Source organism: Narcine bancroftii, chromosome 4, assembly GCF_036971445.1.
Source record: "Narcine bancroftii isolate sNarBan1 chromosome 4, sNarBan1.hap1, whole genome shotgun sequence".
NCBI classification, from domain to species: Eukaryota; Metazoa; Chordata; class Chondrichthyes; order Torpediniformes; family Narcinidae; genus Narcine; species Narcine bancroftii.
The window spans coordinates 37639251-37663815 of record NC_091472.1 but is presented as its reverse complement, the minus strand read 5'-3'; the positions used below and the strand labels follow the sequence as shown (position 1 = coordinate 37663815).

At 40.6% G+C, this 24565-nt stretch overlaps 1 protein-coding gene across 3 annotated transcripts in view; it reads right to left on the bottom strand.

Annotated features, from left to right (window-relative positions):
• camkmt (calmodulin-lysine N-methyltransferase) overlaps window positions 1-24565 on the bottom strand; it is a 512353-nt gene that overhangs the window by 3959 nt on the left and 483829 nt on the right. For 2 of the 3 annotated variants that reach the window (XR_011355630.1, XM_069931087.1), the window contains exon 10: window positions 23369-23500. Coding sequence is in view for 2 of the 3 variants with exons in the window: in XM_069931087.1 (XP_069787188.1) it covers window positions 23369-23500 (132 nt within the window). In the remaining variant the exon portion in view is untranslated. Of the gene's footprint in view, window positions 1-23315; window positions 23501-24565 lie in introns of all 3 variants that reach the window. The other variant, XM_069931088.1, reaches the window with a different exon arrangement.

Genomic DNA, 24565 nt, shown 5'->3' with positions numbered 1-24565 from the left:
AAAGAAAATTTGAGCTCTCCAGTTGATGAGTTATAAATGTTCCTTTGGGCAATGGGTGGTCTATCCATTTCCTGGCAATGTATGCAAGAAAATTGTTAGAGGGTCATTCCATTGGATCTCCTAATGAGCTGAACTGGAACGAAAATCACCAGCCAACCTGTTTTCTTTCTCTAAGATGGAATGGTAAAATAAGCATTGATCTAAAAGTACTGGCTTTCAAATTACCGTCCCTGCAATTAGGAATTCAAAGGGACTCCATATATGTGATTACATTTGTACATCAGTTGATCTATGACCACGTAGGTTCTGTTTGTCCATGCTTGTATTGTCTTTGGATAATTTTCACTATCTTTTCAATGTTAATAATATTACTGAGAGTGTTAATATTTACACAGAAGCTCAAGGACTTCTGGGACTGAAAAATGAGAAGTTGGAGGGACTGAGCAGGTCAGGCAGCATCTGTGGAGAGAAATATACAGTCAATGTTTTAGGTCAGGACCCTTTACTGTGACTAAAGTAGGAAGTGGAGATAGCAAGGATGAAAAGGTGGATGGGACTCGGAGGGGCGACTGGTAACAGGATACTGGATAAAAGAAGGTGTGGGAGCCTGTCAATTTTTGAGAGGTGATATTGGAATGAGGAGGTACTTGCAAATGGTTTTCACACAAAGATATTAGTAAGCTTAAAACAAAACAAATATGGCATGATATTCACTTAGCTTTAACCAATGGAATTAGAGGCACCAGATTTTCTCGAGGTAAAAGCTTTCCTGTCTCTTCCATTATAAAGAGGATTCATAGGATCCTACACTGGAAAAGAGTGGGAAATCAGGAGCGCCCCTAGCAGGCCCATTGCTGACTTAACAAAAGATATAATCAGATGAGTTTATCAGAAATGGCTTGATATCATTATTTCCTGCTGGTATTGGCATGGAACAAAGGACAGAAATTTGTTTCTATATTTTGTGATGTGAATAAAATGGATTAATACATAAGAAGGAGAATGCAGAAATCTCAAACATATTGGACCTTCCATTAATATTTTACAGCCAGGTTTAATCTCCATTCCTTACTAGACAACGTAATTGTCAGAATAGCCACAACCTGACAGGGACGTAGTAAAATCAACAAATATTGGAGATTGAAAAGTGAGGCCAGCATCAAACTACGCCCCTGTCCTCCAAAGTAAGGTTGACAAAACATGTGTTCATGCAATCACAATCACCAAAAAGGAAAAGAGTTCCAATCCAAACCTGAATATGAAGAATGAAAGGGAGAAAATGGGGGGAAAACAGGGGAAATTTTAAAACATCAGAATAGGCATTATGGTATGTTTTTGCCAGTGCATTGTGAATCAGTGCTATTGAAACTCTGCATAACAAAGGACATAATATGTGGCATTCACATAGAGGTGAAAAGTCTAAGAGCCAAAGCTTTTCCTCCTGATCAGTGTTAATCATCTTCATGGGAGGTTGGTAAGTCCATTTTTCTTGCATAACTGCCAAGATCATAGTCAATTTCCCCAAAAAGTATAAGGCAGGAATCGTAGTTTCCTGTAGAGGACAGATGGAGCCTGCTCAACATGAAGAGTTAATGCAAGAGGCAAAATTAAAATTCATGAATCCCTTCACAATCGTTTATGTAACAAGATTAAGATGAGACAGCAGAAAATAGCTTGCATTATCAGGCTTCTTATAGTTCTCCAGCTGGTTACCCTCTATGCTAAAACAGTGGGGATAAGAGGATAACGTGCAGTCTAAGGAAAACAAAATGCTTATGCAATTCTGAAAATGCATTGCTTGAGTTGCATAAGGAATGACTGAAACATGCCAAGAAATGCTAGCAAGAGTCAATCAGAGCAGAATAGACAGCACACAAAAACAGAACACATATTGTGTGCTCAAAAAACACAAATAATCACCCATTACAGATTCAATGCCAGTTGACTCGTGTAATATCAGGCATTGTTACCACCCCTCTCTTTAAAAACCCATGCTTGATTGCAAATTTCTGTTCAAATTCTAAGTTCCCTAGCTCAAAGATGTATTAAGTACCCTTTAGACAGTCATTTTCTAACTGAAACCCTCAAATCAAATTTATGATTTACCCACAACAAATTCTTGACAGAGCAACAAATGATCCATAAATTGCAAGCATGGCTTATAATCTCAACCACTTTTAAATTCCATTTTCACTTTAGAAATCTAAATAAACTACATCTACAGGCTCCCCTCTATCAACTTTCCCTCTCACATCTCAAAAATTAGAGCAAATTTTTCAAACATAATGTATCTCATAATGATGAGATTTACATCTGAACCTAGCACCTCTAGGTTCAGGAACAGTTCATTTCCAACAGCTATCAGAGTTTTGAAACTCCCCTTGGTGCACTCAGACATTACAAAAAGACTCTGCAGTAGGGACAAGTCACTCTTCTTGCACTAGAATTAAAGTGATAATTTATTATCTATCTGATGCATTTATTATCTCTTTTAACTTGTTTATTATTATAATTTTTCTTTACAAGTATCTGTTAAGATGTAGAAAGTAAGAATTTCTATTTTTATATTTTATTTTTGATTTTCAAAGACTCATAAATTCAAATAAACAATACAATTTTCCAACAATAATGTGCATCATTGGGACTGGCCCAGAGGACCCCAAAACCCAGCAGCAATAGAAATTCACCAGGACAAATGATTACTTAAACAAAAGTCTCTTTTAATTTTCTTTAAACATAAAAACAGGATCAAACTTTAACTTATTACTATTAACTTAGCCTCCTTCTAATTCTAAGCAAAAGTTTATGTAATATGTATAAGTTCAGGAAAGTTCGTTAATTCACAGTCGAATCTCACTTCTCATTCCTCCAAGTTCACCAGTATCATACTGTGCACAGAATTTCACATTTATGAATCTTCATCAGGCTTTGGTGCTTGAAAGGTAAATGGTTACTGCTCAGGAAGGTTTTTGTTGGCTTTCAGAGAGACTGGTTGCTCATTGGACACACACAAACTGATTTCTTCCGATCAGCCACTTCAGTATCTTGCTGAAGAAACTTGCCCCATCATGGGTTTTCCAAATGATAACCTCTTCTTCCAGGTCACCACAGAGTTCCTCTAGTTTCCTTTATTTCAGGAGAAACACTCTAGCCAGCTATTTCCTCTTGTAAGGACTACAAGGGTTTTCAACAGGTTGAACTCAGAACTCACAACCCACCTTCAAAATGGGGTTTTCAACAAGTCTGCCAGCTTGCTATGTTGCAGCTCTAAAAGCTACTGCAGAACTGTAGAACTGACTTCTCTCTCTCTCCAAAGAATCACTTTTCTTTTTTCTCTCTCTGTTTGCAAAACCACATGACCCTTCTTAGAAAAGAAAACTGCAACCATACAGATTGCTGGCTCTGGAATCAGTTTCTTTGAACCTGGCCATCTGTTGCTTTAAAGACAATAGTCCATTTATTCCACAACATCAGTCCAATTTACACCTACTTGTGAAATCTCCATAGGCATCCTTCAAAAGTTTCTGTAAATTCACTGTGGACATGACTGCTTATGCATAGCTCTTGCATTTCAAATAAGATGTCTTTTGTGAAATTATAATGTCTGTTTGTGAAGTGACCTACACTAACCCCCCCATAATGTACCTCTTTTAAAGACATATTTATATATAATATAAAATATAATATAACTCTTAACATTATATAGTCTATTTTATCCCCTACCCCTCTCCCATCCTGCCCATACCCTAATACAAAAAAAAGATTATATAAATTAAACAAATAAAAGAACAAAATATCATTAAAGTCAAAAACTTTTAAGGGAACTTAAGAAGAACTCAAAGAAACCTAAAACAAAAGGATAAGGAACAAAATGCAAGAGCACGTCGCCTGCGCCACAACCCATTTCACTGATCTCAAGCATTCCACTAGTGGCACAGTTATTGTACTTATTTACCTAAAAGGGGTAGAATTATATCTGGGCACCAATGTGCTGCAGATAGGGTTGCCCCACCCTAATGAATGTGCCATATTTCTTCCTCAAATTGTACGTGATTTTCTCCAGGGGAAGCCTTTCCTTATTTCATCATGTAATATTTAATTGGGAGTCAGACTTCCACATGACTGCTATACACGTCCTGGCTACCATCAAGGCCTTCACAAAACTGAATTTGGTATATGGCAGTTTAAAACTCATGTCCATAATGTTTCCCAGAAGGTGCAATTCTATATCCTGTGGAAAATCCATTTTTGTAATTTTTTTCAGAATGTTCCCCAGGTCCTCCCAGAAGGATCTCTCCTTTGTTCACAGCCAGGTAGAATGAATAAAGGCACATTTTCAAGATTTCTGATTTAGATTTATGTAATTTTTGTGGTGTGAGGTACAGTTGATGTAGGAAATTGTATTGCACTAACCTGTACCTGGTGTGCTGGCATTAATAACTGCTGTTGTGCTGTCCAGACACAGATCTGACCAGCACCACCTGTGGATTGTTGTGCCCAAGTCCATCTCCAACCTTTCCCTCGACCTGTGTAAGTCTGGCTTTGGTCCCTTACTTTGGAATAGGAAATGCATCATAGAGATAAACTTGTGCATATTCCCCTTTCAAATTAGTATCTCCATGTCACTACACATGGGCAGGGCCATAGATGGTCCCAAATTATCCCTAAAGAAAGATCTTAGCTGAAGATAGCAGCAAAAGGTTTTATTAGATAAATCATTTTTTTTCCCTTAGTTATTTGAATGACATGAGCTGCCCTTGCTCATAACAATCCTTGATACACCTGATCCCCTTCTGGCATCAGGTGTCCATGATCTTATTATCCAGAGTTCTGGGTCAAGGGCATTTTAGGAGATATACCCACCTTTAGTCCAACACATTGATTGCAAGTAAGAATTTCTTCTTATTGCCATACAATGAATGCATATATGCATTGTACAATGTAGATGATAAACTCATAGTCATTTTCTGGTACCCTTCAAAATCTCAGCATGTATTAAAAAAGCTGAGAAAATGGGGCCATTTGTCTCTATTTTTCCCATTAAATTTTTATACCCTGAGGTTGTGAGTTTACAAGATGAGAATTTAAAAATTGAGGTGGTGTAGTGGGCTGGGTCTACCCCGCAAACAGGCCGAATCGCCGTAGTGAACAGCCAGTGTGGCAGGGCACAGGGGCTTTCCCCCCACCACGCAGAAGTTCCAGGCTGCAGGAGTGCATTGCCAAGGGAACGGGCAGCCTCATAGCAGCATCATGACATCACTCCCGTGAGCCTGTTGCCTCCCCTAAAAACGAACGTGCGTGGTTTGTATACACGGCAGTTACTGGTTTACTTGCTTGGTGTGGACAGCATTTATTTCAGCAGCTCTGCCTTTAGCAGGGCTACAGTGATGTCCCCGAACAGGTTCTAACATTTTTAGTACCCACACATCCAGCAAGACAAATCCTGCTGACTCGTCCACAGCCCAAGCGACTGCCACCAGCTGCCACCAAGCATCCACTTGCCGCCATTCTTGGCAAACGAGTCACCCAACTGGGTGCAACTTGCAAAATCACAGTTTGCCCTGCAAGGAATAACAGCCGAGGACACAAAGTACTGGTATGCAGTCAGCACCTTGGACCTTGCAACAGCAGCAAAAGTCACCCTGTTTGTCAACAACCCAACTGTGGACGGCAAGCCCATGATGTTTAAATGGTTTTTGCTTGAGTCACTTGAACTTAGCCGACACGAATGGGCCGTTCGTCTGCTTAACATGCAGGGCCTAGGTGATCACAACCCCTCAGAACTGTTTGAGGTCCTGTTCCTTTCCAAATTGCCGGTTCACGTTGCCGCCGCCATCTCCAACATGGAATTTTCCGAACCGCACCTCGTGGTGAAAGAAGCAGATCAGCTCTTCTGCACTCTGCAACCTGACTCCATCCACGTGCAGTCCATTTATGCAGTGGGAGCCATAGCACAAACCTCGGCCACCTCGGCCATCGCAGCAGTCTAGCCACAACGGGGGTGACCGCAGCGACTAAAAGGCAGGGTACTGCTACTACCACTGTCAGTGGGGCTGGAATGACTGGCAGTGCGTACCGACTTGCACCTTTTCAGGCAGAAAACCCAGTCTAATGCAGGGAAACAAGCAATCCAGCTGCTGTTAGTGGCCTCGGCGGTCGCTACCAGAAAAGGCCTGCTTTACCTTTGCAACTGGAAGGCCCAGCGGGAATTCCTGATAGAAACCGGCACAGAAATCAGCCTAGTTCTACCCACATTCTTTGAGCGGAAGAACAATGCCAGAGGCCTACCCCTACAGGCTGCCAATGGTTCAACCATCCCCACCAATGGGAAACGTTGTGTGACCATTCACACCGGGAATAGCCAGGCTCTCCTAGGGCGTATTTCCTCTAGGCGAACGAACTCCAAGTTAACTTCAACTGATGCCGACTGGTTAATGCCACCACCTTCCAGGTTTCCCCCCCTCAAACTGCGCCAATGCATTTTCTGGCTTTTGGGAGTCCACGCTCTTGAACAAAGCAAGTAGACTGCACTGCTCGCCGACTTCCCTGCTCTTCTGGCCCCCAACTTCCACAATGCAGAACCAGCACATGTCACACAACACCATATTGAGACCACCAGACTGTCCCAAGATAAGCTCCTCCAAGCCAAGGCTGAGTTTGCCTCAATGGAGGAATTGGGGATAGTCCGCCATTCCAACAGGCTGTGGGCTTTGCCCCTACACATGGTCCAAAAGAACTCTGGCTGCTGGAGATCCTGCGGAGACTACTGCAGGCTTAATGATGCAACAGTACCAGACAGATATACCCATCCCGCATATACAGGACTTTGCCGCACGACTCCAAGATGCCCAGATATTTTCCAAGTCAATCTGGTGAAGGGCTACCACCAGATCCCAGTGCACCAGGACAATGTCCAGAAGACTGCCACAATCACCCCATTTAGCTTCCGAGTTCTTAGAATGGCATTCGGGCTGAAAAATGTGGCCCAAACATTCCAGCACCTCATTGCCGTAGTGGCAAGAGACCTGGAGGGGATGTTTGTGTAAATGGATGACATCCTCATTGCCACGCCAGATGGCAGTACCCACAAAGAACATTTAAAACGTCTGTGTACGCGGGGCAGAGTTTCGGGCTAACCATCAACCCATCCAAGTGCCAGTTTGGTTTGTTCACCATCAAGATCCTTGGGCACCGCATCTCTAGAGAAGGTGCAACACCTTTGCCTGACAAGCTCAAGGCCATTCGGAACTTTCCCAGGCCAAACACCCTCAAAAGCTTGCAGAAATTCCTTGGGATGGTGAATTTCTATCATCACTTCCTCCCAGGAGCAGCAGCCACCAAGCAGCCTCTCTTCGACCTCGATAAGGCAGGTAACAAGGAGCCCAGCTGGTCTGCGGAGGTACTCCAGGCATTCGAGGAGACCAAAACAGCATGTTCCAAAGCCACAATCCTGGCACACCCAGATCCAGAATTATCCTTGACTTAAATGGCAGATGTCTGCAGTGGGCACAGTGCTGCAACAGTGGCGGCCACTCGTTTTCTTCAGCAAACAGCTCCGACCACCCGAGCTGAAGTACAACAATTTTGATCGTGAACTGCTGGTAATGTACTTGGCCATATGCCATTTCCGGTACATCCTCGAAGTATTCACAGCCTACATGGACCACAAGCCACTGGTGCAGGCGCTGGGCATATTCTCAGATCCCTGGACAGCGAGGAACAATGGCACCTTTCATACATCTCTGAATATGGAAAGGACATCTGCCATGTAGAGGGGAAGTCCACACAACTACCTACCACCCCCAATCTAATGGGCTGGTAGAGTGCTTTCACCGCCACCTAAAAGCAGCCCTCGAATCATGGCTTTATGGGCCCAACTGGATGGATGAACTGCCATGGGTCCTGCTGGGCATCCGCACAGCACCTAAAGAGGGCCTCTCCACCTCATCGGCGGAAATAGTCTGTGGTGCACTGCTCTTCATTCCAGGCAACGTCCATTTAGGCTCCTTGGAATCAACACCGAATGCCCTCGATGTCTTACAGTGGCTGAAGAACCCCACTGCCTACCCATGTCCACATCCTACCATCACCCACGAGACACCAACCAGCCACTACCCACAAGAACTCAAAGCCACGGACTTTGTCTTTGTAAGATGGGCCAAACCAGATACACCTCCCCCCCACCAACCCCCCGCAGTGCCCTTACAAAGGGCCTTTCAATCTACTGAGAAGTGAGGGGGTTGTATATAGTCTAGATACTGGAGGCAGGCGTGACAAGTTTACAGTTGACCACCTCAGGGAAGCCCACTTGGACTGTTCAGAGCTTTTCCCTGCCCCTACACTATATTCACAAGATCACAAGAGAAAGGAACAGTAGGCTATTTGGGCCATCAAGTCTGCTCTGCAACTCCACCCTGAGCTAAACTGTTCTCACATCTAGTTCCAAATTCCAGCCTTTTCCCCATATCCCTTGATACCCTGACTAATTAGATACATATCAATCTCCTCCTTAAACTCCCCAAAGGATTGGGCCTCCACAGCTGTATGTAGCAATGAATTCCACAAACCCACAACACTCTGTCTAAAGAAATTTTTTCTCATCTCTGTTTTAAATGAGTACCTTCTAATTCTAAGACTATGCCCTCTTGTCCTGGATTCACCCACCAAGGGAAACATCTTATTCACATCTACTCTGTTTACTCCTTTCAGTATTCGAAATGTTTCTATGAGATCTCCTCTCATTCTTCTATACTTCAATGAATACAGTCCAACAGCCACTAAACATTCCTCATATGTTAACCCTTAGATTCCAGGAATCATCCTGGTAAATCTTCTCTGTACTCTCTCCAACATTATTACATTCCTTCTGAAATAAGGGGCCCAAAATTGCACACAGTATTCCAAATGAGCTTTCACCAGTGCCCCATAGAGCCTCATCAACACCTCTTTATTCTTATACATTATTCCGCTTGAAATTATGCCAACACAGCATTTGCATTCTTTACTGCTGATCAAACTTGGTGGTTAACCTTTAGGTTATCCTGCAAGAGGACCCCCGTCCCTTTGCACTTACGAATTTTGAATTTTCTCCCCATCCAAATAATAATCTGCCTGTTTATTTCCTCTTCTAAAATGTTCAACTGTACATTTCTCAACATTGCCTCACATCTGCCATTTCTTTGCCCACTCTACTAAACTGTCCAAGTCTCTCTGCAACCTTTCGGTTTCTTCAATACTTCCTACTCCACCATCTATCTTGGTGTCATCTACAAACTTAGCCACAAAATTATTCAATCCATAATCTAAATTATCAATAAACATTGTAAAAAGATGCAGCCCCAACACAGACCCCTGCGGAACACCACCAGTAACCGGCAACCAACTAGATCAGGATGCCTTTATTCCTACCCTTTGCTTTCTGCCTATAAGCCAAGACTCCACCCAATCTAATATCTTTCATGGGCTCTCATCTTATTAAGCAGCCTCTTGTGCGGCACCTTATCAAAGGCCTTTGAAAATCCAGTTACACAATAACCACAGCCTCCCCTTTGTCCTCCCTACTTGAAATTTCCTCAAAAAATTCCAATAGGTTGGTCAGGCAGGATCCTCCCTTCATGAAACCACGCTAGCTTGGACCTATCATGTCATGCACCTCGAGGTATTTCATAACCTTGTCCTTGAGAATGGACTCCAATAACTTTGCAACTACCAATGTCAGACTAATAGGCCTATACTTTCCTTTTTTTTGCTAGTGTGGTTGAAATAGGTGATCTTTTTAATAGAGGTATGTGGTCTCAAGAGTACCTATGGGTCAAACCTGACAGATGTTAGATTTTGAAACATCTAGTTTGGTCTCAGAAAGCTATCAGATAGACTGATGGATTTGGTGACTGCAGAATGGAGTTTGTGGTGAGCACAGAGACAACAAAGACTGAAAAAAAACTGTGGCCATAATTAACCCATGGCATAGTACATTATTTTGGGGCAGCATGGTTAGTTAGTGTAGTGGTTATCAGAATGTTATTACAGCACCAGCGACCTGGTACAAATCCACTGATATCTACAAGTTTTTGTACTTTTTCCCTTGTCTATGTAGGTTTCCAGTTTTTTCCCACATTACAAAGTTGCACAGGATTAGTTGGTTAATTGGTAACATGGATGCATTTGGGCAGGGCTGGCTCATGGGCCAGAAAAGCCTGTTATACCGTGCGGCATCTTTAAATGAAATTGAAATCTGACAGGCATCAAAAGTAAAGTGATGCATTTCTCAGGATGGGATTAAGTTATATTGTTGGCCAGGGAAGTAGAGTCTTTAGTCTTAATGGAGAAACTTTAGGGGGAGTCAATAATACTGAGACAAAAAGAGAAATATCGACCTGGTTCCTGGTTAAAAGAATCAACAGAAAAATTGATTTTTAAAATAACTGATACATTTATGAATTGATGCAGAAGTTCAGAACCTGGCAAATAAATGAGCGGTTAAGTTTGCTTGATATTTCATTATTCAGCAATCTACAATGGAAGAAGATACTCCATGGATTTGCACTCACCAGCAAAAGGTAAAAGATTTGCATTGCTTCATTATTAGTTTGACCAAAACATCAAACCCTTCCAGGTTCTGCGAGTTTCAAGATATTCTGCATTTATTTTGGGGCTAATACTTTGTACCATAACAACCTGATGAGATGCCCATCTGTTAACTCTTACTTCTATCACTGTACTTCCTTCCCAGCCTTCATAAATTTGCCTAAATTGTGTTTGACATTTCATTCTCTATCCTTAAATTTTATTGGCTGAGATGTACACTTGGTCCTGTCATCATGTTCCCAGATACCTCATTATCAGATCACACTTTCAGCAATTTTCAATGCAAAAATATTTTGAGCTGAAGGGTGATGAACAAAACTGAACTAAATGAGCATATTGCAAAGAAGCTTCAAAGCCAATAAAATGAGGTTAATTGGAAAAAGGAGATGCCTGCGATTATTGACCATTAAATGTACCCAGTCAATATGAATCTTTCAACAGTCAAAGGTAGCCATGCAGTCATTTTCAGTTCACATTTGTCTACTAGTATGTCGAAGCATTTCAGGTAACTTACTTAGGTGAGGAAAATTCACGTTTAATAGACATTTCACTGAAATGTGAAACCCACTGAAGCATTAAGATTAGGATTTAGAAATCCACGATGGTAAGAGATTAGTTAACTCATTTTCATTTGACAAAAAATAAAGAAGGGCTGCTATTTCAAATCATTTAACCAAGGGATACATGAACCCAGCTTTTAATTTGAATCACAATTACAGTGGACAGGAGTAGAAAATTAACACACCTCAGGCAAAACTTCAGGTTATAATTAAAAATCCCACTGAGTAATGTATAACGAGGATAGGCATTGTGATGGATTATGTTATACTTTATATTGTATATAGATATGTTTTAAAAGGAGTTAAATTGTGTATTTTTTTAGTTAGGTCACAAAAGGATACAAATACTTCACAACACAGATCTTATTTAAAATGCCAGAGCTCTGCTCAAACCAGACAGTCCAGGCTCCGAGTACCTTTGCAAAAACTTTAAAGAATGCCTCTAGAGACTTCACAAGTAGGTGTTCATTGGACATGCTGTGGAGTAATGGATTATTGTTTTGGAAAGCAACAGATGAATGGACTCAGAAGATTGGGTCTAGTGCTGCAATCTGTCTGAAGAAAGTTTGCTGTTCTAAGAAGGTCACATGGATTTCTCTGAGTGATAGAGAGAGAGAAAGAGAGAGAGAGAGTTCAGTTCTACAGTTCAGCAGCACCAGCTGGGACTGGAATATGACAAGCTGACAAGCTTTGAAGATGGGTTGTGAGTTCTTAATTCAGCCTGTTCAAACCCCCTATGTTCCATACAAGAGGAGATGGCTGGCTGTATAATGTTTCACTTGAAATAAGGGAAACAGAAAGGGGACTCTGTGGTGACCTGAATGAAAGCGGTTATCTCTGGAAAACCCTGATGGGACATGTTTCTTCAGCAAGACACTGAAGTGGCTAATCGGAAGGAATCAGTTTGTGTCAAATGAGCAACAAATCTCTCTCTGAAAACCGACAAGAAACTTCCTGAGCAGCAACCATTTACTTTTCAAGCACCAAAGCCTGGGGAAATTCGTAAATGTTAAATTCTGTGCACAGTATAAGAATTGCCTAATACTGGTGAACTTGGAGGAGTGAGATTGGACTGTGAATCAAAGAACTTTTCTGAATTTACACACACACATTACATACACGTGCGCTTAAAATTAGAAGGGGGTTAAGTTAGGTTAACTTAAATTAATAGTAATAAGAAAGTTTGATCCTGTTTTCATGATTAAAGATTTTGTTTAAGTAACTATTTGTCTTGGTGAATTTCTATTGCTGCTGGATTTTGGGGTCCTCTGGGCTCATAACTGTATGCAAATAAAAATAGTTATTTATGCCAATTGACAGATACAAAAGTAACTGAATAGAAACATTTAAGGACAGGATTGAAATCTGACTTAAGGATAGGGATTGCCCATTAAATACTCCACATAACACAATGGCATTTGTACAGTTGAGTCCACTGTGGAATTCAAGTGGTCAAGAGGGCGCAACGCTGTCACAGCACCAACCTGGACCAGGGTTTGAAACCTGTGCTGTCTGTAAGGAGTTTGTACACTCTTCCCATGTCGATGTGGGTTTCCTTTGAGTGCTCCGGTTTCCTCCCACCTTTCAAAAATGTACTGGGTGTGTAAGTCTATAGGGTGTAATTGGGCGGCATGGGCTCATGGGCTGAAAGGGCCTGTTACTGTGTGGTATGTCTAAATTTAAAATTAAATTTCTATTTCGGATTGTAAAATTGGATTAATATTCTGGAATTTCCTTACAGAAAGATTTCATACATTTAGCTGGCCACAGAAAATGCAACATTCTTACCAATGAATAAAGAAAATGGCATGAGATTCAGAGCAAAGGAGTCCCCTCACAGTTCTGAGAGGTGAATCAAGAACACTACATGCAGAGACCTGGCAGCAGGTCACCTGCCTGCGTGCTAACCTGTTCAGCCAATAAATTCTGAACAGCACAGTAAATATGGATAAATAAAATAAAATAGGTGCAATCAAAAGAATTGCACAATACATCAGGGCTCAAAATGTTGTGATTGAATCTATCATGTTGTAATGCCACCAAGAAGATAATATATTATTAAATATTTGAATACATTTCATGCAGTAAAAAGTCAGTTTTAAGTAAATTTGATAGGCCTACTCCTACTCCGTTGTCAGTTTCATGAATTCATTTATTAAGGCTACTCATACAACTTCAGTTGAACGTGACAGCAGTTACTGAATAGTAAAACAAAAGCATGTCCTACTCGGCAAAAATTACAATAGAGTAGGCTACTCTATTATAGTACACAAGAACATGCAGGAAGAACCAAACAAATTGATGCTGAATGTGTGTGTAGCTACAGATCAAAGTGATCATTCAGACCTTATTTACCTCTAAAGTTTAGAGTTGACCTTGCTGACAATTAATTGTCAATAAAAAAAATCATAAACAGTTAGTTTCTGACTAATGAAGAAATATATTCAAATAAACAACACCGTGCAAGGAGGCACAGTGGGAAATATGGAAGGTTAAGACAAATGAATGTGTGTCTGGCTGAGGGGCTACTGAAAAAGACAGGGTTTTGGCTTCTTGGACCATTGGGGAAAGGCATGACCTTTACAAGAAAGATGGGTTACACCTAAACCCAAAAGGGGTCAATATATTGGCAGCTAGGTTTGGTACAGCCGTCGGGTGTGGTTTAAACTAATTTGGCGGGGGGGTGGGAACCTGTATGATAGGGCAAAGGACAGAAAAGATAAAACAGGAAAAGTTAGGTTAGGCACCGAAAGTAAAAAAATCAGAAAGAGCAAGGAGGGTGAAAAAAGCAAATCTGAAGGCTTTATATCTTAATGCAAGAAGAACAAGGTAGATGAATTGGCTGTGGAAATTGAGACAAACAAATACGATTTGATTGGGATTACAGAAACATGGCTGCAAGATGGGCAAGCCTGGGAACAACATCCCGGGGTATACAATATTTAGGAGGGATCGGCAAGAAAGAAAAGGGGGTGGGGTAGCACTGATGGTGAGAGAAGGGACTGACACGATTGATAGGAAGGATATTAACTCGGAAGATGCGGAATCTATATGGATAGAACTGAGGAATAGCAAGGGGCGGAAAACGTTAGTGGGGGTGGTATAAAGGCCTCCAAATAGTAATGTAGAGGTGAGGGAAGGCATAAAAAGAGAAATTAGAGAAGCGTGCAATAAGAGAACAGCTGTCATCATGGGAGACTTTAATTTACATATAGATTGGACTAGCCAAATTAGTAAAAATACTGAGGAGGAAGAATTCCTTGAATGTTTACGGGACGGTTATCTAGACCAATATGTCGAGGAACCAACTCGGGAGCAGGCCATTTTAGACTGGGTATTATCCAATGAAAAGGGCCTAATCAGCAATCTTGTTGTTCAAGGCCCTTTGGGTAGGAGCGATCACAATGTGATCGAATTCTCACTCGACATGGAGAGTGAAGAAATTAAAACCGAGACTAAGGTCCTGAATTTAAATAAAGGGAATTATGAGATGGGAGTTGAGTAAGATTGATTGGGTGGTGTTTATGGGGGGGTTGACGGTGGATAGACAATGGAAAGCATTCACAGATCTAATGGAAGAATTGCAGAAATCGTTTATACCACCGGTTTGGCATAAAAATAAACCAAAAAAGGTGACTCAACCGTGGATAACAAGGGAAATTAGAGACAGCATTAGGTCCAAAGAGAGAGCATATCAATTGGCCAAAAAAAGTATCAAATCCGGAGACTGGGAACAGTTCAAGATGCAGCAAAAGAGGATAAAGGGATTAATCAAGAGGGCAAAAATAAATTACGAAAGTAAGCTCGCGGTAAACATAAAAACCAACTGCAAAAGCTTTTATAGATATGTCAAGAGGAAAAGACTGGTGAAATCCAGAGTAGGTCCCTTGCAGTCAGAATGATGGGAATATATAATGGGGAATAAGGAAATGGCAGACCAATTAAATTCTTACTTTAGTTCTGTTTTCACAAGAGAGGATACAAATAACCTCCCAAGGATGTTGGGAAACATAGAGACTAATGCAAGGGAGGAGATGAAAGAAATCAGTATCTCTAAGGACATGGTCTTGGGGAAATTGAAGGGATTGAAGGTCGATAAATCCCAAGGGCCTGATAATCTACATCCTAGGGTACTTAAGGAAGTGGACATTCAGATAGCAGATGCTTTAAGAATTATTTTCCAGAACTCGATAGACTCAGGATCAGTACCCATGGATTGGAGGGTAGCTAATTTTACCCCACTATTTAAAAAGGGGGGGTAGAGAAAAAGCGGGAATTATAGGCCGGTGAGCCTTACATCAGTAGTGGGCAAAATGATGGAATCCATTAAGGACGTAATAGCAGAGCATATGACTAGCAGAGAAGGGATCGGACAGAGTCAACATGGATTTACAAAAGGTAAATCGCGCTTGACAAATCTATTGGAATTCTTTGAGATGGTGACAGGTAAAATAGATGGGGGAGAGCCAGTGGATGTGGTGTACCTGGGTTTCCAAAAGGCCTTTGATAAGGTCCCACATAAACGACTGGCATGCAAAATCAAGGCTCATGGGATTGGGGGCAAGGTATTGATGTGGATTGAGAACTGGCTGGCAGATAGAAGACAGAGAGTTGGGACCCCAGCTGTTCACAATTTACATTAATGATCTAGATGAGGGGATTGGATGTAATATCTCCAAATTGCAGACGACACTAAGCAAGGAGGGGTTGAATGCACTGAAGGGGGGGGGGGGTCAGGAAGCTCCAGTGTGATTTGGATAAATTGGGGGACTGGGCAGATAGATGGCAAATGCACTACAATGTGGATAAATGTGAGGTTATCCACTTTGGTAATACAAACTGGAGGGCAGATTACTATTTGAATGGCAATAGATTGGGAGATGGGGAAGTGCAGAGAGACCTAGGGGTTCTTGTGCACCAGTCACTGAAGGTGAGCATGCAGGTACAGCAGGCGGTTAAAAAGGCAAATGGTATGTTGGCCTTCATATCAAGAGGATTTGAGTATAGTAATAAAGATTCCTTACTGCAGCTGTACAGAGCCTTGGTGAGACCACACCACACCTGGAGTATTGTGTGCAGTTTTGGTCACCTTATCTGAGGAAGGACATTCTTGCAATGGAGGGAGTGCAAAGGCGATTCACCAGGCTGATACCTGGAATGGCAGGAATAACTTATGAGGAAAGATTGCGCAATTTGGGATTGTAGTCGCTGGAGTTTAGAAGATTGAGAGGGAATCTCATAGAGACATATAAAATTCTGGCAGGACTGGACAGAATGGATGCGGAAGGGATGTTTCCAATGGTGGGGGAATCCAGAACCCAGGGCCATAGTTCGAGGAGAATGGGCAAACCATTTAGGACCGAGATGAGGAGGAATTTCTTTACCCAGAGGGTGGTGAATCTGTGGAATTCATTGCCACAGAGGGCAGAAGAGGCAGGTTCATTGAATATATTTAGGAGGGAATTAGATCTATTTCTTCAGTATAAGGGAATTAGGGGTTACAGAGAGAAGGCGGGGACGGGGTACTGAACTTTAAGATCAGCCATGATCTCATTGAATGGCGGAGCAGGCTCGAAGGGCCGAATGACCTACTCCTGCTCCTATCTTGTATGTTTCTATGTTTCTATGTGAAATCAGATAGCCAAAACCTTGTGGTTTCTGACATAGGTGTGCCATGTTGACCACAATGCTGTCAAGTCCTGTAGTACCTTAATAATTCGGATTCTGAGATAGGCACACAATGAAGGAAAATATAGCTCTGTCACCATGGTCATTGAATAATAACTTTCACCACAACTCAAGTGAAGATGCCACATTGAGAAATTCAAAATTTACTGCAAGGGGGATGACAAAAAGGTAAAAAAGTAACATATTTTACTCAAATTTTATTCCCTTTTGCTTTCTATTCACAGGCATCACCAGAAGTATTTCAATATTTTACACAACTGCCTTTCCTTGAATGCTTTCAGATTATTTTACAGAGGATCTGCCCTTGCTAGCATCAGTGTTGCAGATGCAATCAACTAATTCAATTTCTACCACTTCCTCTAGCACCTCCTTTCACATACTACAACCCTTTATGTGAAGAAGGTGCCCCTAAATATTTCCACTCTAAATCTAAGCTTATAGTTTTAGATTTACCTGCTCTTGGAAAAAGAATGTAAGTATTCACTTTATCTATGCACCTCACAATGTTATAAACTTCTATAAGGTCCCTTCTTATTATATTACACCATCCAGCCTCATCTTGTAATTTTTAAGCTTACCAGTTCCAGCTATATTTTCATGAATCTTTTCCATTTTAAGAATACATTTCCTATGCTCCAAGCATGGTGTCACCAACAATCTGGATAGTTATAACATTAAGTCCCTGATCTTGACAAATGTGTGCCAAATGCCTTTTTCACCACCCTGTCTACAACACAGTGTAGGTCCTGCCCTGGATTAATTTACTAAAGTGTAACACCTTGCCCTTGTCAGAGTTAAATTCCATTCTGCCGTTCCTTGGTCCAGTTCATCTAGATGCCACTGTAATCTTAGGTAACATTCTTCACCGACAACTAGACCACGAATTTTAGAGTCATCTGCAAACTTACTAATCAAACCAATAACATTGTCGTCCAAGTCATGAATATAGTTAAGCATAGTGGATCCAGCACTAATCCCTATGGCACACCACTGGTCACAAGCCTCCAATTTTTTGGAGCAATTCTCCACTATCACCTTCTGAATCCAACCATCAAACCAATTCTGTGCCCTATTGGTCAGCTCACCTAGAATACCATGCAATATGACCTTCCAGACTAGACTACCATCCAGAACCTTGTTTAAGATCTTGCTAAAGTCCATAAGACAACATCCATTGCCCTGCTCTCATTAGTGTTCGTATTACAAGAAAATCTTCAAAGTCCTCACTGTAGGAAATGATGATTTCCCAGAGGAAAGCATCTACTTGAGAGTATCTGTATAATTTAAGAACAAGCACCAGCTGGCTATTCTGTGGCCAGTCAGTCTTCATTTAACATTCACGTGTAAATTAGAAGCTTTATTAACATCAAGTTATTTATCTTTTGCCATGCACGTAAACCTTTGTTTCATATTTTTACTACTTACCAAATTATTCCTTTAATTAAATGAAAACAGGGTGATGTATAAATAATATAGATAGTTACAGTTGTGGATCTAGATAAAGAATGTAAGAATTTGTGAAAAGCAAAAGCATTTTGTAGAAACAGGTTGCATTTCATTTGGCTTTCAGTCATTGTTGGAGACAGTGTCTTTCGTCCATCATCGTCGATGAAGAACTCGACACCATTAGTCATTTTAAGAATGGATGTGGTGTGTCCGAAGATGACTGGCCAAGCCGATTTGGGCATGGAATGTTCTGGTAAATGTTGGGAAGGTATGTGTTGGTCCTGCAGTAGTTGCGCTGATGGCTCTGGACAAGTGCAGCTTGCACTTGTGCTTTACTTCAGCAGTGCACCTTGCTGAGACAGTGTACTGCACAAGTGAGGGAGTAGCTGCACAGTTTGCTTCAGACTTCCATAAACAAGGACAGGATCTATTTGTAGTTCATGATACTGGCAGGATGCAAAGAAATGGAAAGGCAAAGGAGATTTAATTATCAAGACAGTCTGCCAGCAGAATCTAGATCCACATGTGTATATTGGCAAACCCAGTGCCAAGGTGAAAAACATCTTGAATGTGTTTGAAAGGAATATGGCAAGAAGAAGGGAGTGTTGTCCTGTTATGGCCCATGTTGGAAAAAATGAAAGTAGCAAATAGGAGTGTAAGGGATCTGAGTGTAAGGGATCCAGCAATGAGAAACTAAATTTAAAAACCCCACAATATCTCAAGTTTTTATAATCTTTGAATTGAGTTTGGCATGGTTTTGTAAAGACAACAAAATTTTTTAAATGTTAATTGAAGTAGTTGCCAGGAATATATCATTGGGTCTTATTTAGATAGATTTTCTGAAGGCATTTGATAAACTCCGTTGTGAGGGACTATTAACTAAACTTGTTTTGTGCATAAATAGAGGTAAACTATTAAACTAACCAGAAAGTTTGTCATGTATGGGAGAAAGAATGCAAGGATAATAGGCAGGTACTCCAATTGGCAGGTTATCAATAGGTGTCATGCAACTACATTGGGAATGTTCATCACATTTATTAACTATAGGAATGATGGAATGGAAATCTTTGTATTCAAGTGTGGTATTGACACAAAGATTGACATCATTATACACAGTATACTGGAAGAAATAAAATACATAGTGATTAATAAATTAAGTGAAGTGCAATAAGTGGACTTTAACACACAAGTGGATGTGAGGTTAAACACATTGATCTTAAATTACCACTGCTAAAATAGATTCAGACACTGGTGGACAGTTAAACAGAGTTAGTATTTCAATTGATGACCTTTCATCAGAACTAGGCAAAATTAGAAATCAAGCTTATTTTTAGTTGCAGAAGAGCAAGAGGAATGAAGGATGGATGTATCAAATCCAAGATTCCTTTACTGACATGTAATAATACACAAAAATGAAATACTGCAAAAAATTGGTTAACTTTCATCTGCTGTAATGGCATACAGAGAGTTGCCGCTAGTATAGCCCACTGCTCCCACAATAATATAAGAGAAGCAAGAATCCTTTCAGACATACCAATGATTGATGGTGCCTCAATCCACTGCTGTTGAAGAAGCCAGAGTTTTGTAGCTTTATTAGAAAACAGATAGATGTTCTGTGAGGCCAACTGTAATTCGACTGGAGACAAATTCCTTCTTTGGGACACTCTTAAGCCATACTTGAGAAGTCAAATAATTGGATATACAAAAGCAGTTAGAGGAGAATATTTAAGGGAGGTAGAGAAATTGGAACAGGAGATTGCAAACTTAGAAAAAGATTTTCAAAACTTAGGCTAAGAAAAAAATTAGGCTTTGGCAAACAAAAAACTTAAATATAATACACTCCAAACATATATGGAGCTGGGTGAATGAGCCCATAAAGTTCTCTTCTGCCAACTGAGGGCAGAGCAGGCCTCAAGAACGATTAATGCAATCCAGACAGGGGATGACAGGATCTCATACAAGCCAAAGAAGATAGATGATGCCTTCAGACAATTTTATGAAAAATTGTATAAATCAGATACATTGGTGAAGCCTGAGAATAGATGAATTCCTGCCAAAATTGGAGTTACCAAATTTAGAGCAGAAGGGGTTGAATGCTCCCTTTTTGATTACTTAAATGGATTATCAGGTTATCAAACTGATTATTAAGAGAGTATGCTATAAATAATGTTTTCTACATCTGAGAGTCTCGGAGAGTTAGTGTGAATAGTTCCTTTGGTGGTTCACCATTCTCACTACCCATGGGAAGAAGCTGCTCCTCAGCTTCGTTCTGATACTTCTGTATCCCTTCCTGAATAGGAGTAGCTGAAAGATGCTGTGTGCAGGGTGGAAGGGGTTCTCAGTGTGCCCTCTTCAGTCAACGATCCCGGTAGATCACGTTGATGGGTGGGGGAGGGAGACTCCATCCTCTCTGCCACTCTTATGGTCCTGTGGATTGACCTCCTAGCCATTTCTCTGCAGCAACCATATCGCACTGTGATGTAGCCACTAGAAGGTTGACATAATGGTGCTCAGTAGCCTTGCCTGTTTCAGTCTTCTCAGGAAGTGCAGTTGCTGTAGAGCCTTCCTAGCAAGTGAAGAGATGTTATGTTTCCATGATAGGTCACTAGTTAAGTGAACTCCAAGGAACTTGTTGCTCTTCATGCTCTCTCTTAAAGAATTGCTGATATTTAGTGGAGGGTGGTCATTTCTGGTTCACGATCATCTCCTTCATCTTGTCCACGTGGAGACTCAGGTTGTTACTCTCGCACCATTTCACGGGATTTTCCACATCTTTTCTATAGTGCGACTCATCATTGTTGCTGATGAGGCCAACGACTGTCGTGTCATCTGCAAACTTGATGACACAGTTGGAGCTGGATCTGGCGATGCAGTGATGGGTCAGTCGCGTGAACAGAAGTAGGGAGAGCACACAGCACTATGTGTAAACTAAACACAACACAACCTACCAAGCAATGCCGATGCCCTTCAAATGTTCAATAAATTGCTTTAGGTCATTCTGAAAGGAAGGTGAAAGACACAAATACAACTGCAAATCTTCCTTTTGTCTTTAACTACTTTGGCTCCTGGTTAGACAGTGCCTCAATTCTTAATTTTTATTTCCGGCATTTAATTCCCTTCAAATTCAGCAATTAACTCTCAGACAATTGTCTGAGAACTCAGTCCTGCTCCAAGTATGACTGGTGTGCATCCTGGATTTCTGTCACTCCACTACAAATAGATGCTTCTCCAACTGCCATAGGCACCAAGCTCTGGAGCTTGTGTTGAATGAAAACTTACTACTGTATCAAGTCACCTACATTTTAGTCCAAATCATGGTTTCATGTTCAAATAACGAAGAGGCGGTCCAAAGAAACCTATTAGAGGTGATTGCCTTTATGATTTCTCTTGTCATGCCCTTACAAAACCACATTTGGCTTCATCTAATATGCAGAATGGCCTATACCTGTTCTGAACTATTCTATGTTCTATATCTCTAGTATTACAATCAGGAATGGAACCATTATGAAACCACTGAGGTACAATTGGAAAAATATAACTGACAAAGGTAAATGGCCAATAGAGTTGAAGGCAGTTGTCAACTTAGGAAGAAAAAACAAAGCCATTAGCTGCAGCTACATAATATTTGAGTAATTACTAATGACCATCATCAGGGCTGATTCAATGTCAGCTATGTTATAAAATTACTACACCTGAAGACATATTTCATTGACTGTAAAGTGTTCACAAGCATCCTGAGGTTGTGGACGATGGTTTATAGGGCAAATCGTTCTTCGTTTATTGTGGGATGGAAGCCTAACTGGATAGCTCAAAGGCATGATGAGTTAGGTGGGAGTGCATAACTGATGCAGATAGCTCTTCTAATTTAACTGCCACTGGAAATTAAAGAACAAAGATTCAGGGCAATCAAGTTTCATAAAGATACAGAAAGATTCAGGTACTTTGCTTCTGACTCATGGAACAATTAATAGATGCCAGGAACCTCTAATATTAAAATATATTCATATTTAGATTTACCTCATTCAAACTGAATGAAACTAGTGCCCACTTTCCATTCCCAGTATCTTCAGTGTTAAAAACACAAAACAGTGGGTCAGTTCTGCCACTGACACTGGATTTTTGAGAGCTCAGCTACATTCAGGAATAAAAATTCAGGAGTAAAAACACTTTGAAAGGGCGTCAAATAATAGAGCTCCTTTAAAGGGAACTGGAAAGCTTCTTTAGCAAGAACTGTGCTTCAGTTTGGGGGATAAATTTACTTGATAGAAAACATTGATATTTTTATTAAAAACAGCAGAGCTTAGGAAGCTGAGAGTTAGTGGGAGTGAGGTAGTAGTTGGGAAGGTCCTCAGTTTGTCTGGAGGAAAGTAATTTGCATTGGCTTCAATTCCTTCCAGCAGTAAGGAGAATATGCAACAAAAAAAACCAGCCAATGTTTCTACTGCCAATTGTTATCCAATAATTAGTCCCTGATAGTTGCAAGTGTAAATATTGGCTTGGAATCAGATTGGGGTCAGTTGTAATGCTTTATATAATTGAACACTTTCCAATATTTAACTACACAGATGAAAATATGAAGAACCCATTAAAGGACAACTAGCACCCAGCAGCATTTAATCCTTTGGAAGAAGAGAATAGATCATGTAATGAGGTGTGTGGTCTTCAATAGGCAAAGTCAAACTTCAGTATATTCAAAACTAATGATTATTGTCAGGGACACTCAAATAGCTCCGAAGGAACAGAAGGGAGAACGCCATTGATCAGGTGAGAAACAGTTTGACTTGGCACAGGTACGAGATGAAAAAAATCCCATACTATACAAATCTTGGTCAAACAAAAATAGAATGGAATTGCCAGCCTAAAGAGTACATAGAAAGTGTTAATAAGCACTTCCTGTAATGAACAGCTTCAGGCAAAGTAGTCTGAGAGGATTTGCTGCACAAGAACATAATTAATATAATATAGGAGGAGATGCCAGGGGATATATTGCAGTCAGAGACATTTAAGGTATCTGCCAAAATAACTCGTGATCACCTCCTAATGCAACATGGATTGTGATGCTTCCCTAATATTTGGCGAGCTCTGACCTTGAGATGAAAGTTCCAAACATGGTCATCGTAATTCACAAGCCTCTGGGCAGTTAAACAGGCTTTTTCGGCAAGGCTGCAGAACTGGTTTAGAGTACTGCCTCTCTGAGGGGCAAATACAAGCACTTTTCCCTGAAAAGAAAAGACATTTATGAACAGTTAGTGATAATTGAGACAAACATTTCAGTCCTGACAGGCATTCAACATGATGCTTCATAGCTAAACACAAAAATCATGGACAAATCTGTTATACTGCAATGCATATTTCACTTGAAACCAATTAGTCTTAATGTTTGGAACTGAAATAAATTTTAGTTATGCTATATAAACAGTCGGTGTAGCGGTTAACACAATGCCTTTACAGTGCCACCAATCAGGACTGGATGGGGTTCGAGTCCCGCATTGTCTATAAGGAGTTTGTACGTTCTCCGTGTCTGCGTGGGTTTTCTCCAGGGGCTCCGGTTTCCTCCCACCATTCAAAACGTACCAGGAATGTAGGTTAATGAGGCAGCATGGACTTGTGGGCCAAATTGGCCTGTTACTGTGCTGTATGTCTAAATTTAAAATTAAAATTTAAACTTAAATGTACATATTACTTCTAATAACTTCAATTTATCTTTGGCTTTAATATTCAACTATAAAATAACTTGATCTCAGCCACATAGAAAACCAGAAAAGTTGGAATTTAAAACAAAATGACTCAGTAATCTGAATTAAATAAATGATGAACGTAGCATACAATTTACATTAATTTTCTTTCTACTAATATTTTCTCCTTTTTTGGATAGTGATTTTGTTACAGAAATGACTGAATTCTTAGGAACTTTACCCAAATGGATACATTTACTGGTAGGAATCTAAACAATGTGATGGGCAAGATATCCAGCAACAATATTCACAACCATTGCAAATCATGTAATCATTCCACATCAAGTGAACCCTTTCTTGGTGGTGATTCCTGTGCTTCCTTTAGTACCTCGAGGCCAAGGTTCCAGCGTGCTCTTTAACACATCCAGTTCCCACTCTCACATTCATACATCAGACTCCCAGTTCCTGTGGTTTCTTGGCTGTTTCCCTTGTAACTTATTAGGGCCTTGTTTCCAACATTTCCTTTAAACTTATGAAGTTCACTGCAAAATTTATTATTCAACTACATAACATCTTAAAAAATAGTGAATTTAAAGTGTGTTAGAATAT